Here is a 13,053-nt window from a genome sequence, read left to right on the forward strand (position 1 = left end):
TTCTCAATAAACGTAATTTCTACAAAACTGAACAAAGAAAAAAATAAACATCTTGGATAACATGGCGGTGAGTAAATTATCAGTATTTGTTTATGAAAGTGAAATAATCCTTTAACCTGCAAGCAAATGTTTTGACTCAAAAGCAAAAGTTTTTGACCTGCAAACGAAAACAGCATAGCAGAGAGCAAAATGTTGGGAAAACGCGATGAAACTGCTCAACGAAAACTCGTATTGCACAGAATTTGGTTAACAATCACTTTATTTTGTATTTGAAATAATTTTACAATTTTTAAAACTTTTAGATGCACTTTTCTATATTTAAATACATTATAATTGTTTTGCTCTCAAACACTGTATGTTTTGATGAAATTCAATAAAAAAGAAAAAAAGTAGCGCCATATTCTTGTAAAGCATGTTTATAAAGATGCTTAAATATACTAATTTAACTGAGACCTAGACCTGGCTTTAGTTAAGCCGTCTGTCAAACCAGGCCTGAGTGATGCCCAGACATGTGAATAAACAATGTGGTTCAAGCAAATTAAATTTGGTTTTAAGCAAATTAAACTGTAGTATAATAACCACCACACATCTCTGTTTCATGAGAAACAATCCATTTTAAAACATGTTTCTGAGTCGCATTTACACTTTCCTTGTGGCCCTTATTAACTGCATCAACATTTCTTGTTCATCATCTGAGTTCAGTTTAGATGGAGATTACTTATTGGGTGGACTTTTTCCAATACATGAAGCTGAACATGCAGCACCCCTGTTCTCCCCAGAAGCCATTGAATGTTCCAGGTAAGCAATAATATTTCTTACATTTTTCAGGTTTATTTATTATTATCTGGATGATTATTACACTTTTCTGAGACAATACTTAACAGTGATTATCTACCTTACAAATGTTTTCTGCTATAGGCAAACTTTCTCAAACTCAGGCTATAAGATGTTTCAAGTAATGAGGTTTGCTGTTGAGGAGATTAATAACTCAAGCACCCTGCTGCCCAATGTCTCTCTGGGTTATGAAGTTTTTGATCATTGTTCAGACACTAAGAATTTTCCTTCAGTCTTCAGTTTTATCTCACAGAACGGATCAATAAAACCTAAAGAAAAACTCAACAGCCATCAGACTAAAGTCATTGCTTTAACAGGACCTTATGGAAACACAAGAACAATTAATATTGCACCACTGATCACAATGGACCTTATACCAATGGTAAATTATTCATGTTTAATAATGTTTTACTGGTAAATTATTAATGTTTTAAACACACACATACTTCATCCAGTGCTGACAGACTTTAACACAAAGACACATATACAACAGGTAAAATAAGTATTGAAAATGTCACCATTTTTTTTTTGTAAATATATTTCTAAAGGTGCTTTTGACATGACATTTTCAGAAATGCAAAGAAATTAAACCATAGATTTCCATAAATGCAATTGAAATGTATGGAAAAAAAACCTAAAGATCAGAGTTCAAAGAAAAGAAGAATTGAAGTGGAAGAATAAAAAGGGTCAAAATCACACCTGAGCAATGCATGCAACTATACTAGACAACATTTGAAGTGGATCAAAAAGGTTCATCAAAGTTGTCCTAAGAATACAACAGGTTTTTGTGAATTGGTTTTAAAACACCTTTTAGGAAAGGTTTTGATCCACTTCAAATGTTGACTAGTAGTTTCTCCATACATTATGCATCTTGAAGCTTTCATTACCAACAAAGGCTTTTGTAAAAGTATTAAATACATTTTGGTAAGTGTGTTCAATACTTTTCCCTGTGTCATTTTACATTATTACAAATAACTTATTTATGGACATATACAGCATGGTTTGAATGTGTAGATTGCATGGGTTGTTAGCAACATCTGGTGAAAATTTCATATCAATAGCACCTTTAGAAATATGTTAACTGAGAAAAATTGTGTTGTGTTCAATACTTATTTTACCCACTGTAAGTACTTTTGTGCATAAAACTAAACATTGAGTGTTATAAATGTATAATAAATGTAAAGTTAGAGGCAAATTGTCATGTAAATTTAATAAAAACTTTATTCTTTCTTAAAGGTTAATTATGGAGCTACCAGCTATACATTGAGTAATAAACTTCAGTATCCATCTTTTATAAGAACAATCCCTAGTAACAAAGACTTGATACAGATGATTAGTTACATCATCCGGTGGTTTAGATGGAACTGGGTTGCTTTTCTTGGAGACCCAGACAGTGAAGAAGGCCTTCAACTGTTTAACAATTATATCAAAAATACTGGCATTTGTTTGGCTTATCAAGAGATTCTGAGACAAAGTGCAAACTACAGTCTAACTCTTCAAAAGATTGATAAGCTCAACATCAATGTTATTGTTGTTTTCGCTGCGCGACAATATGCAAAAAATATCATCAAAGCAGCCATTACAAACAACATCCGAGACAAAGTTTGGATTGCAAGTGAAACATGGTCCATGAATCAGCAGCTTCTAAAAGAGCCAGGAATTGAGAAAATTGGAACAATTATTGGCATTACAGAGAGATTTTTGTCATTGCCAGGATTTAATGAATTTATTTATAAAACCAAAGAAACAACTGAGGTTTATCCTAATGATAACACTGAGAGTGAAATCCACACAAATACATGTAATCAAGATTGTGACAACTGCTCATTGGTGACCGCAGAGGAAATTATAAATGAAGATCCCACATTCTCTATTTCCATCTACGCTGCCATATACACCATAGCTCATGCATTACATAAAGTTCTGCACTGCAATATGAACCAATGCAACAAAAATACAACAGTTAAGCCATACATGGTGAGTAAATACATTGAAATATGTTTTTAACCCTAAACTGATGTTACTTATCACTGCTGTTAGTGGACAAATTTGGGCACTCTGTGATTCCACTTAAATTCTGCATAAATGTCAAAAAACTTTTCTTTTAAAAAAAATGTAAAAACATTTATTTTATGATTTTTTTCCCCATAAGCTTTTTTATGTTTTTTACACAAAATTCCCTTTAAATTTCCACCACAGTGAAAACCCTCAAAATATGTCCCACTTTTTTTGTGCATTTGATGAAATCAAAATTTGCGATTACATGAAATTTCAATGTCTGTTCTACTCACTGGTTGCAAAGGCTGAAATCTTTTAACCAATGTTGTAACAAACTTAACATCTTAACTTGTAAATTTGATCACAATTTAAAATAATAAAAATAAAATGTAAGGTATGACTATGCAAAGATGCCCCAATATGCTTACAAACAAATCTGACCATATTATAAGGAAAATACAATCATTTAAAAAATCGAATTTCAAGAAAGAGGAACACTCTACAGTAAACCTCTTTGCCTTTGTGCAGAAGGAGTTGAAAACTTAACTTTAGCATTCTTTTATCTGGAAGCATCATCAAACTTAGAAAAAATAAGCCAATGTTTGTGCTGACTTCCCAGAACTCTGCATTCCCCTCTCAGAAAAGCCATCTCATCAAATATCATCCCTGCATATTCACACTTATTAACGGCTTATGAAAACAGAAACCTTCCCTAACCCCTAAATCCTTACTAATATCAACAGACCTGTTTGCTCTTGCCCAGCTGGCCCAGTTTGCTGTAATAAGTCTATCCGCAGACAGTGGATGTCAGACATGAAACGCCCATTGCCATTATAATGGCACATATGTACAAACAAATGTGTCTGACAAAACATTACAGTTTGTAAACAAACATCTTGCTTCATGTTTTATCAATTCTCTGAGTAATAAGATAGATTTAAAATGTGAGTGGTTTACATCTTTATCTTTTGAAACTTTAAAATTTATGCCGAGATGACAGCATAATGCAGTGTTCTAAATTCAAAAACAGGTAAACAAGTGGAAAAAGAGAGATACTGTAGCACTGACTCACTTGCACATCTTGTTTCTGATGTAAAAAGTGTTCACAAACACTTCTCTTTCTTTGTCGATTGTTTCACCGAACCGCGTCTTTGTCGATTTAATGAGTAGTCCACATCATACAAATCATCCTTTGGAAGTGAAAATAAAACGGCTTTGCTTTCACGACGCGGAACAAACAACCTCTTCTCAACATGACGTGAACCAAACTAACTAGCTGAAGTGTCTGAGCGTGGGTCAGTCAGTGTAGACATCGTTCATAGTGCCATAGACGGATATCTTGCAAATGTGTTACTCCGTAACGTAGATACATATCAGAAAAAGATGTCTCAGAGTCTACTTATGTTGGAAGAAAATAAAAGTTATGGTTATCTGAGGTCGGCTGATCGCTGTGATTTACAGGAATGGAATTTTGAGAAAACAGGTTTAAAGAAAGGCAATCAAAATATAAGCACAACAGTCAAGTATTACAAATAAAAGTCACTTTACTGTGGTAAAAGACTTATTTTAGTCACTAATAGTGTTGGTAAAGATACAAAATGGTCACTTTGACCCCAAAGAACACACAACACTTTGTTAAGATTTGAACATTATTATGTTATTATATTATCTGAACCACATCTGTTCACTGTTATTGTTTTACTTTTAGTAAAGTTTTACATTGTTTATCATGTGCAGAGTCTTGTATGTTTAGATGGCACAACTATTTTAATTTGTAGCTTACATTTAAAATAGCAAGCACAGCGCAGGTGGCCCTGTGACAATAGCATGACTATCATCGGGACTCCTCCTCTTCAGTAACGTCTCTATTATCTGATCCTTCATTTCTGGATGTTAAACAGTCCATTATAACATTGTTTAGGACACTGACATGTAACGTCTGGCTGGAGTCATGACTGTTAGGTCAGATGTAATGTTGCATTATAATATAATGAATGAGACAACCCCCATGTCTCCTGAGAAATTACAGGCTCACAGGCAAATGCCCCAACCCAAGAACACATTCCAACACACCTCAGAAGCAATCAAGCTTTTTAATGTGATCAGAGAATTTTTATTTTTTTTATTTCTCACGTATTTATCGTGCACCCCTACTTCTTTTGGTTGTAGATATACCTTATGCATCTTTATTCTGTACGATTTGTTTTCCAAAACTATTCTAAATCACCTGTGGCAAGTAGAGATGTTTAATTTGATTTAGGATTTGCTGCTACTCATACATTGAGTTTAATCATAGCCTAATTTACCTAAAACCTTACCCATGTTTAGTATGTATGTGATCAGGGGTGATTCTAGAATTTTCATTTTAAGAGTATAATAGAAAAAATAAATAATATATTTATATATTTTAATTAGTGCTGGGCAATGATTAGTTTTTAATCGCATGGGTTTACTGTGATTAATCGCAATTAATCACATTGTTATCCGCTAAATAAAAAAATAATTCAAAAGTGGCATATTGCCCACATTTATTTTAAAAGTACTGCTATATGAACAATATAGTGCAATAATATTTGGTTTGCAAACACTTTGATCAAATAAGGTGCTTTTTTTCACCAGTATTAGATTGTTGTAGTTAAAATATTTCATGGAAATCTCAACTTAAACATTAGTGTAGTCAAATATAAAACCAAAGGGATTTGCCACTGTCAGGGCAAAAACAACTTATCGTCGCTGTCCGATGAAAATCACGTATGTTCATTTTGACGATTTTGAGATTTTTCGACAGATTGAATGTCCAGGTTCATTTCCATATACAGTATGCGTCACATACCTAAATAGCCAATGAAAACTTGTGAAATCATGTCATCTGATTTTCACGTACCCGTTTGGTGTCAAAGCTGTCAATCACGCCGCATATCTTCCGCCTGTGAAGCATCTCGCCGGTCTCGTAAAGTTTCATCGAACCTCAGCACTGGATATAGCCGAATAAACATGACAATGACTTTCCTTCGAGGTAAACGTTTCCCCCGGACACCAGACTAAGATCTAGGAGTTACTTAATTACGGTAGGACTGTGCAAACAAAGTATCTGTCTAGCATTGGTGATATTTACGCTGGGGATTTCCCCACCACTTTTTGAAAGCATTTGGTTAAAATGTTCTGAAAAATCAAGCGATGCTTAAAGGGGCATTTCACCCGTAGAAACCTTAATCTTTATTGAAAGAGCATCATATTTGTAGTCGAAATGTAACATACATTTAGAATTTGGTGCCTATTTGACAAAGAAAAGGGATGTTTGTAGTCTCACTCCCTCAACAAAGATATTGCACTTCCTTCTTTCAATGATGCAATATGATGATTTTTACATCATTGAAAGAAGGAAGTGCAACACTCCCAATCTGTATTTCTCCTGTCTCAGCGGTAACTGAGGAAATGATGCATGACCATTCAAAAACATGACTGGGGTTCTAACTATACAAAGCTTAATGCAAATGGGTGAAGTGTCCCTTTAAGACTGGTTTTGTGGTCTAGTGTCACATATGTTGTGTTGTATGCTTATGGTGTGTTTTCATGTACATGTGTAATGAAATTCATTGTAATCATTTATTAAACGCGCTGCTGTTTTCTACGGTATGGTGCTTTGGCATTGTTCGGTTGAGCTGGCGTTGCAGGGACTGTTACATGTGTGCAGTCGACATTGTTGAGGGTTTATACATTTATGCTGAGTATTTTCTTGTTGTTGACTGGCCTACGCTATGCCCATTTTTGATGCGCGTTATTCAATATTTTTCCCGTCCTGCAGTAATGTTTTTATAAGATCTTTTGTCCCCACCACTTTTCAACACAAACTGACGCCCCTGTTGTGTAGCATTACCATGTCAGTGTATTGATTCATTGTCCCTTAATGGTTTGCAAGAGACATTTAATACACTTATAATTAATATTAAATAAAGTAAGCGTATTTAACCAAGACGTAGGCTATTTAATAAACTGAGCGTATTCATCTGTCAATACGAAACACGACTTTGGCCATTCTAATTAATGATCGGAAGAACGCGTATCGATCAAAGTTACTGTAAAATATGCACGCATGTCCATTTAAACTCAATTTTGGTCAAATGTGGATTATATCATGACACTGGCAAGAATATGGTTACATGCAAATATGCCGTACCAAGTATGACAACGCTACATTCAACTGCTTTTGATATACGGTGTTTTTTTCACTTTCTGAAAAGTTACCGTTTTGGACATACGTGAGTTTCATCAGGCAGCGACGTTATGCTCATAGCCTCGGTTATAAAATTAAAACAGGTAGTTAACATTTATATATGTTTTTTTTCTGAACAGGTACCAGCAGAAACATTTTTCGGTAACACTTTACAATAAGGTTCATTAGTTAACATTAGTTAACTACATTAGTTAACATGAACTGATAATGAACTGCACTTATACAGCATTTATTAATGTTAATTTCAACAATTACTAATACTTTATTAAAATCTTGTTAACGTTAGTTAATGCACCGTGAACTAACATGAATAAACAATTAAAAGCTTTATTTCTATTAACTAACATGAACAAAGATTAATAAGTACTGTAACAAACGTATTGCTTATTGTTTGTTTATGTTAGTTGATACATTAAAGGCGGAGTCCACGATGTTTGAAAAACGCTTTGGAAAGAAGACGGGCCGACTACCAAAACACACTTATAGCCAATCAAATCAAATCAAATGCCGGGTTGCGTATGTGTGGGGCGGGTCTATCAACAGAAGGTCCAGAATCTATTGGGGTTGGGGCGTGTTTGTTTAGGTGATTTCAAATATCAACATTGGCTTTCAAACATCATGGACTCCGCCTTTAACTAATGAACCTTATTGTAAAGTGTTACCCATTTTTCTTGATTAGCGAGCAACATATTTAGTGACAAGTGTCCCTGTTAGAGTGAGTTAGTGTTTGAACAAAAAAAGTTTTACTGTGTATGGGACATTTTAGTCTGTAAAGTCCATGTTTGTAAAAAAAAAAAAAACTTTCAGTGATAAAGGTTCAGTTGACATTGATAAATTAATTGCATTTATCCATTTTTCTAACTTTACTTTGTTTTTACTCCTCTGCAGCAAGCGAGTTGCTAAGACATACAAGGTCATTTACATTTTCAGATGACAAAGAAACTCTCTTTTTGTGTACAATTTGACCAGCAAGAGAAAACAACCTTTCACATGGTACAGATGTTGCGGGTGTGGCCAAGTACTTCTGTGCAATAGCGGCCAGCCTGCTGTGAAAACCTGCACGTTTGGACCACCACTCTAACGGACAGTCCTTTGTACTGATAATGGGCTCTGCTCTGTATCGACAAACATGCTGAGTCCCAATTCGCATACTACCCGTCCTAAATAGTATTCGAAACTAGAATTAGTACGTCCCAAATCGTAGTATGTTGAAATGAGTATCCCAAAGATACCCGTATGGTCTACTATTTCCGGTTAGAATTCGAAGTGCAGATCAATGCACACTCTAACGGCTAATATTGTCCACAACCCTTTGCGTGCAGGAGGGAGGAGCTTAACCACACTGACCCTCTTGCTTATTTTAAGTAATACTGTGGCTATACAAATGTTAACTTTATTAGTCCAATGAAAGAAACATGGTTACTACACTTTTACTATAGTAAAAGCATGGTTCATTTTCATTTGGGTATTTTTGAGTTATATATAAGTATAAGATTAAGTATAAAATATGTTAAACGGAACGTTTTGCACGGTGAAAGCCAAGTTGAGAAGATAGATGTTTGCTCCATCCGCGGTGTTACTCTTGAAGTTTATGTTGGCTGCACACGAGCGATCTCAGGACGAGACAATATCAGATCAATAAGCTTTATGAAGTAGGATAATTACAAATAAAGCGTTCATCTACCTAATGTGCTATTATACTATATACACAATATTTTAAAGAATATAACGAGTCCTAGTTTTACATTTATGTAAAATAATCTTATTTTAAAATATGCACGTGTGTCTAAATATGTAACGTTAAGTTTGTAATTATCGTTCTATGGCGATGTAAACATACTTACACATTATAAGATATCTTTGATATCTTTAATCATGAAAACGTTAGTTGAGCATCACATGAAACACAAGGTAACTGTCTAATAGCTATTTCAATAATGTGTCAATCAATAAATACTTTTGTCTACAAAGAACTGCCTCGAATAGCTGAATAGGACTGAAAATCACTTTACTTGCATCTCAAAAATCAAAACGTTTGAGAAATCATTAGAAAATGTACTCGTTAAGAATCAACTCTGAATATACACAAGTATTTAAAAAGCTATGTTACAGTGGTTAAGTTAAAGGAATAGTCTACTCATTTTTAATATTAAAAGATGTTATTACCTTAACTAAGAACTGTTGAATCATCCCTCTATCATCTGTGTGTGTGCACGTAAGCGCTGGAGCGCGCTGCGACGCTACGATAGCATTTAGCTTAGCCCAATTCATTCAATGCTGCCATTTAGAGATAAAGTTAGAAATGACCAAACACATCAACGTTTTTCCTATTTAAGACGAGTAGTTATACGAGCAAGTTAGGTGGAACAAAATAAAACATAGCGCTTTTCTAAGCGGATTTAAAAGAGTAACTATATTTTATGGCGTAATAGCACTTTTGGGAGTACTTCTGACTCGGCGCTGTAACACCCTGCCTCTCCCTTTATGTGAGTGAGAAGATGAGAGGACTTTTCAGGCGTGTGGAAGTACTCCCAAAAGTGCTATTACGCCATAAAATATAGTTATATGTATATAATGGAAAATGTATAACTACTGCAACACACTTCTAATAAAGTACTTATTGTAATTTGTTATAATTTTTTTAACATTTTATGAACATTTATTTATAATTTTTTTAACATTTTATGAACATTTATTTTTCACTTCACAACAGCTTCTGGAAGAAATCAAGAATTTGGATTTCACACTCAATAACCATCAGGTGAAATATGATGTTAATGGCGATCGAATTGTCAGTTATGCAGTCGTGGTCTGGCACACTGAAATAAATTCTCCATGGATTGAGATGGTGGGCACTTATGACACATATCCAGAAATTAATTTTACCATCAACAACTCACTCATGCCCTGGCATAACAATACTTCTGTAAGTTACCCTTTATTACTCTTGGTCATGGCCTTCATATATTTAAGACCAATAATACTGGACCCACACACTTTTTCTCTAACTTAGCACATCTGTTCACTAAGAGTGCCTTTAGTCATATACATTCCACTAGAGGAATTCCCAAATTAATTAAACTACATTTTAGCGTCAGCCTTTACTTCCCCACTGCTGCTTCCTAAAATCAGTTACACTTGGCTTGTATAAAATCCATATAAATAATCATCCATTTCGTGTTTTCACTACTCACGCCTGCACTCCCATAACACATCAAGGAAAACAAAGCTTTTAATACAAGAAAATGGCATCTACTCCAGTAAATGTTTTTTTTTTTTTTTGCTTATGACACCCATGGTCTTTGTAGGCTTCATTTATACATTTAGCAGCCTAGATGAACTTGTTACACTCTTTATTATTCTATAAAGGTTCCTTTCTCAAACTGCTCTGTTGAGTGTGAGGAGGGATTTTCAAGAGAACATGTGGGATATCATGATTGCTGCTTTCTCTGTAATAAATGTCCACAAAACAGCTATGTGAATTATTCTCGTAAGTACCTTAAGTAGTGAGTCATAGGCTTCATAAATCCAGGACAATACTGTACTATCATATTATATAGAATTTTTAACTTTATGAACTGTTTTACATTAGTCATTACAAGATTCATATTTGGCATGTATTAAAACATTCATATCTTTGTTTTTATTCCAGGGGACCCCTACATCTGTTTTCCATGTGCAGAGAATGAATGGTCTTATGGGGGCAGTGCGACATGTCAGACACGCTCTGTTATCTATCTACAGTTCACAGATATCCCCTCCATTGCACTTATATTTTCTAATGTATGCTTGATTACTCTTCTCATTATCATGGTATTCATTTTCGCTTACAATTACAACACACCAGTAGTGAGATCTTCTGGTGGCAACATGTCTTTCCTAATGTTAGTGTGTCTGATTATGTCTTGCCTAAGTGCATTCTTTTTCTTTGGAGAACCCACGTCTATAAAATGTATATTAAGAAATGTCCTATTCATGTTTTTCTATACTATCTGTCTCTCTTGTTTAACCGTTCGTGCCTTTCAAATAGTTTGTGTCTTCAAAATGAATGAGTTCCCTAATATGCACAGGTTGTGGGTAAAGTACAATGGCCAGTGGATGTTTGTCATCTCTTTCTCTGTCTTTTATTTTATTGTTTGTGTTATGTGGATGACTTTCGGACCTCCTAAAACCTTCAGTGACGTACTGTCTTTTAAACAACAGATATTTCTCACCTGTAAATTAGGGCATGTTATACCCATTAGCACAGTTGCATTCATAAATGTTGTTCTTGGTGCCTTGTGTATCTTGTTTTCTTACATGGCACGAGATCTTCCTAAAAATTACAATGAGGCCAAATCAATAACCTTTAGTATAATTTTTTATATTGTGATCTGGATCGCATTCTTGACAGCTGCGTTTCTCCTAAATAGCAGAGACAACTTTCTTATGAATGCATTTGTTCAGATATCCAGTACATATGGAATTCTCTTTTGCTATTTCATACCAAAATCTTACATCATGTTATTTCAACCGAAGAAGAACACTGCTGCATACTTTCAAACATCTATTCAAAATTACACACAAACTATTAGTAAAAATTAAACCACAGCAATGATGTTGCACATTAAATCCTTCACATGCACTGTAAAAAATTGCTGTAATTATGCAGCTGGTTGCCAGTAACTTACTGTAGAAGATAAGGACTGAAAGAATGTTTTATATTCATTTAACTTATAACATATAACATAAATGTAAAATCAGCAAGTTACTGGTAGCTAGTTGCCAGTAATACCCAGTAATACTGTAATTTCTACAGAAATGTTTACAGTGTGGATGTTTTGATTGCTTTTAGTTTTAGATAGTTGTACAAATACTGTAGATACATTAAAGATACATTAGAAAGCACTTTTTCTTTTCTCACCTGGTTAGGTAAACTCACGCAAAGTAAAATACCAAAGATTCTCTGACAATCTCTGAAGCAGCAGGTGATCAAGGTCTCAGTGCTAACAAAAACACTTTACCTAGTGATGCATCTCTTAAACTGTATGTTAAAATCTTTCATTCTTGACTATTTTAATTATTTACATGTGGTTTTTAAAATTAAAAAGCATTTATCCAATAATATGTTATTTAATGAAATTTTTTTTATTTTTTAATGTAATTTTATTGTAATTCATGAAAAGACTGAAATAAAGATAACATAAGAAAGTTGCTCATAAAATGTCCATACATGTGCTTGTCCTTTGTCCACTTTTCTCATTGTGAATGACTTGATCCGTGTCGGATCTCTAGCCGGGTTTGGCCAGTTAGTCCACTTTCCAGCATGAGACTTGTACCACTTTGCACTTGGCTTCTGAAGACACTATACACAGATTTGATTAATTAGCCCGCTTTAACCAGAGTAAGACTTTTAGGCCCCCCTTGCTCTTAAATTCATGCATCGCTGCACAAACATATTGGTGTGACATCACATTGCCGCGAGAGCCATTCAAAAGCATAACACTTCAGTCATTAATTCCTGTACTCTGGGGTGAATAGGGGGAGGTATAGGGTTGGGACCTCTTGATCCAGTTGTTGGTGGTGTGGAGGAGCCAGACTGTTGTGTGGGGTCTTCTGAGCTCTGACAGGGTGTTACTGGCCTCTGTATGGGAGTAAGGGGGCTGTAAGGTCTACTCAGGTCTGGATCAACGTCCACTTCGGCCACAGACATCTCCACAGGTTCATTCTCCTCAATCTACAGAGTGTTTCTGGAACTATAATTGAATTAATTTATGTTAATAACATATTCACACAAACACACAAGTCTACTTGTACATTCAGGACAAGAAATGTTTTTATGTTAATATGTATTTTGTAAAGCTAAATCAATTTTTCAAGGATAATAAGAGTAAGTAAAAATATAAGTAAAAAAATTAACATACTAACCTTCTAGGCTGCATATACGGCAACAGAAAAGACTTAACTCTTTCATATTTCCATTCTTTGATGGTGCCTCCAGCAGAACC

At 34.6% G+C, this 13,053-nt stretch overlaps 1 protein-coding gene across 1 annotated transcript; it reads left to right on the forward strand.

Moving 5' to 3' along the window:
- Positions 1–315: 315 nt before the first annotated feature.
- On the forward strand, positions 316–12,187 carry LOC129414815 (taste receptor type 1 member 1-like). The gene is made up of 6 exons (XM_055168922.2): positions 316–798; positions 919–1,216; positions 2,071–2,811; positions 9,780–9,992; positions 10,436–10,556; positions 10,719–12,187. The coding sequence occupies exons 1-6, from the start codon at positions 623–625 to the stop codon at positions 11,648–11,650; spliced, it is 2,481 nt and encodes an 826-aa protein (XP_055024897.2). The 5' UTR covers positions 316–622; the 3' UTR covers positions 11,651–12,187.
- Positions 12,188–13,053: the final 866 nt, after the last annotated feature.

The sequence above is a fragment of the Misgurnus anguillicaudatus genome, chromosome 5 (assembly GCF_027580225.2).
Source record: "Misgurnus anguillicaudatus chromosome 5, ASM2758022v2, whole genome shotgun sequence".
Taxonomy (NCBI): Eukaryota; Metazoa; Chordata; class Actinopteri; order Cypriniformes; family Cobitidae; genus Misgurnus; species Misgurnus anguillicaudatus.

Excerpts from the sequence above, each read along its gene's own strand:
- LOC129414815 (XM_055168922.2), top strand. The coding sequence starts at position 623 with ATGTTTCTGAGTCGCATTTACACTTTCCTTGTGGCCCTTATTAACTGC. Across the intron at positions 2,812-9,779 it reads CAACAGTTAAGCCATACATG|CTTCTGGAAGAAATCAAGAA; the intron begins GTGAGTAAATAC and ends ACTTCACAACAG. Across the intron at positions 10,557-10,718 it reads CAGCTATGTGAATTATTCTC|GGGACCCCTACATCTGTTTT; the intron begins GTAAGTACCTTA and ends TTTTTATTCCAG.